Source organism: Poecilia latipinna, unplaced genomic scaffold (genome assembly GCF_001443285.1).
Source record: "Poecilia latipinna isolate Pla-1442-1.1 unplaced genomic scaffold, P_latipinna-1.0 Scaffold1810, whole genome shotgun sequence".
Classification (NCBI taxonomy): domain Eukaryota; kingdom Metazoa; phylum Chordata; class Actinopteri; order Cyprinodontiformes; family Poeciliidae; genus Poecilia; species Poecilia latipinna.
Window position 1 is genome coordinate 102,147 of NW_015114426.1, and position 3,282 is coordinate 105,428.

Below are 3,282 nucleotides of genomic sequence, written 5' to 3' on the forward strand. Positions count from 1 at the left end.
CGCTGAGGTCGGAGATGAGCATGACGCCGATGGATGAACGGAGGGGATGGAGTCTTCCAGTTTGAATTTTCGCTATTAGCTCCATTTTTGTGAAATACAGTAATTTCGATTCAGCCAGAAAATCACCTCATCCTAGCACAAAAAAGTCTTAACAAAATGCTTTTCAAAATTGACCAGTTTCCATTGACGTGTTTCCGTTAAATGAATTGCGGAAATTCCGATTTGTGCAATTTAGAGGTCAAGGGAAACACAGCTAGGTACTCTGGTTGGACAGCCAAGTCACAAATAAAGATGATAACTCATATTCAAAAATACTGCAGCCTCTGCGAACCTGTGCGCCTTTTGTTGACCAAGAATATACAGTCTCACTCTCACTAAGTATAAACACATTTTGATTACACACACACACCCTTCTTAAATTGATTTTAAAGCTGCTTCATACACTTTAATGAGCTTAGTGTCTCCTAGATTGTGAATTATCCATCCTGGACAACCCAAACTCAACCTTAATGATGGCCTTTGGCAAACATTGTGACAGAATTAGTAGGGTTAGAAGATATTTTAAGGATTAGGGTAAGTGTGCAGATAGAAACTCTACTGTCTTCTTTTACCATCTACAGAAGTAAAATTTATCCCGATCTGAGGTACATGCCGGCTGATTTCCTCTTGATTTGTGAATGCCTCTCATATTGTATGTTTTTAGTCAGCCTGATGGATTCCTGTCCTGGAGCATAGTGTACCCTTCAGGTACTTGCTAAACACGCAGCTGATAGCAGGTTTCTGTGATGACTTGAGCATGTTCAGGCACATTACAAAGAAAACACCTTGACTTGGAAATTTGTAGCACTCTAGCTGTCAGGCTGGAAGTATGGCGGTCTGGGAATTCCTTCTTGATGTGTCTTTGTCTTTTGGATTTTTTTTTCACTCCCTCAGGGTCTTGTTCCCAGTCAGAACCAAGGTTACACTGGATTCCTGTTCTTAGGAATCTCTTACCTTTAAACATGTGAACATCAGGTGATTTTAAAACAGTTGTATTTTTGTGTTGTGGTAAGTTTTAGAGCTTTTTTTTTTTACCCACGAGCACCTGAAAAGGAATGTGTGAGATCCATTTTGGGTAATTACACTGAACTTTTTGTTTCACAGTGGAGGGTCTGCGAGAGGAGGAGATGATCCGCAGCGGTAGCCGTGAGAACCGTAGGAAGTTGATCCCAGGTGGGTCGGGCTCAGGGGACCTGGACGATTCGACAGCTGTTCTGCTGGACCTGCCAACAGTTCTGTTTCCAGACCCCACTCTCACCACTGCTGCCACCATCACAACTGCAGGTGCTATATGCTAGCAGTTTAAAATAATACTTTGATGAACCCAAGGACTCATGTCAGAGTAAAATGATTAGAGAACTAACAACATGAGACAAGTCAAAGATTTTAATATAACTTCTGCAACAAGACTTGTGGGAAGATTCAAAGGTAGAAATTAATTGACAAGTTGTTTCAATTTGATTTAGTTTTTTTTTTCCCCAAGCCTTCCTTATCATAACTAAACATAAGGTTACATGAACACAAAGAAAGAAAAAAAAGAGGCAAACACATACAACATGTAAATAACTCAAAATACAATAAAAGCAGTACAGGGTCACACAAATTCTGGACAGTTCAACACAATGAATTTTTTCCATTTAATTCAGATCTTTTCACAAAAAGTACTAACATTTCTGATGGTGGAGATTAGATGTTTCTGGTAGACATTCTCCATGTGGTTTTAGCTAAGAGGCTCTTGCATGGAAACTTGTGGGATCTTTCAAAAGTGACTGATAAAAACATGTACTGTTAAGACTGCACCAAGTGAGAGATGTGAAAGATATAAATCCATCAAACAAGAAGAGATTTTGTATTTCTGTTTTTGTAAATGACAAATAAGCCATAAATACTGCTTATCTTAAGAGAAAATGTTTATTTATTAAAAGCAAACTTAGTTTTTTTTCCCTCACTTTTCCCTTTGATGTTTTTCCTGTATTACCCCAGCTTCTCTGGGAACAACCTTGTCTTATCTTACTTTAACCCCACCCATGTATTTGCCATTACCTCTGGTCCCCAGAGCCCTCAGCCACAGAAAGCGCTTCCGAATACCCTGATGAGCCCCCTGAGAAAAGCACCAGAGAGAAGAGGAAGAGGAAGAAAGACAAGGAGCGGCATAGTTCCACGGTGGAAAACAAGGAGGAGCATGGGATGAAACAGGGTAAAATACCAGCTGCCAAAATCACAGAAAGACACAAATTTCTGCAGAGAAAATTAAAGGAAAAATTGTGGGAGAATTTTATTGTTCATCTTAAGATTAAGATTAAATTATTGCAGTAATATTATGAGATTAAAGTCATAACATTGCAAGAAAAAAGTCATAATTTCACGAGAATAAAATCATAATATAGCGACAATAAAGTCGAAATATTTGGAGAAGAAAGTCAAAATAATATGAGAATAAAGTCATCATAATGATTATAGGGTCATATTACAAAAATAGACTCATACAAGAATAAAGTCACAATATCATGAGAATAGTCACAATGTTATTAGAATAAACTCAAAGTGTTATGAAAATAAAGTTTTAATATGACAAGATCAAAGTCATACGAATATAGGGTTAAGCTTAAGTCGAAATATGAGAATATAGCTGTAACAATGTGAGAATAAAGTTCTAATATTACAAGAATAAAGTCATAATATTACAAGAACTAAGTCATTGTACTATAACAATAAAGTCATAATATTATGAGAATAAAGTTGTAATAATATGAGAATGAAGTCATATAATTTCAAGAATAGTCATATTATTGCCAGAATAAAGTTGTAATATTATGACTTTGTTCTGGCAATATTATAACTGTTCTCATTATTTTAATTATTTTTCTTTTATTAGCATGGCCCTAAAACACAGCCGTACTGACAAGCAAAAGTTATTCTAAACAATTTTAAGCTTAGCAGCAAACCTTTGCATGAAATATGTCTAAAAATACACGCTAGAAAAACATAATATTTCAGAGCAGTAAGTGCTGGTTCGGAGCATGATGACAGTGTTCACTGATAAGTGATAATGACAGGCTGTCCTGTGTAGCTGCAGGATACACGTGTCCTCTGTCTCCTCATTGTGAAGCAGAAGACAATTAACAAATGGCTTTCAAGATTTTTACAAGTAGAAATCTGAAAAGTGTGGGGTGGATTTGCATTCAACCATTTAATTTAATACTATATATATATATATATATATATATATATATATATATATAT

At 36.1% G+C, this 3,282-nt stretch overlaps 1 protein-coding gene across 4 annotated transcripts in view; it reads left to right on the forward strand.

The window, feature by feature from the left end:
- LOC106934459 (collagen alpha-1(XX) chain-like) overlaps positions 1–3,282 on the forward strand; it is a 53,302-nt gene that overhangs the window by 16,095 nt on the left and 33,925 nt on the right. For all 4 annotated transcript variants that reach the window (XM_015014377.1, XM_015014378.1, XM_015014380.1 and 1 more), the window contains 2 exons: positions 1,144–1,323; positions 2,096–2,236. In XM_015014377.1, coding sequence (XP_014869863.1) covers positions 1,144–1,323; positions 2,096–2,236 — 321 coding nt within the window. The remainder of the gene's footprint in view (positions 1–1,143; positions 1,324–2,095; positions 2,237–3,282) is intronic.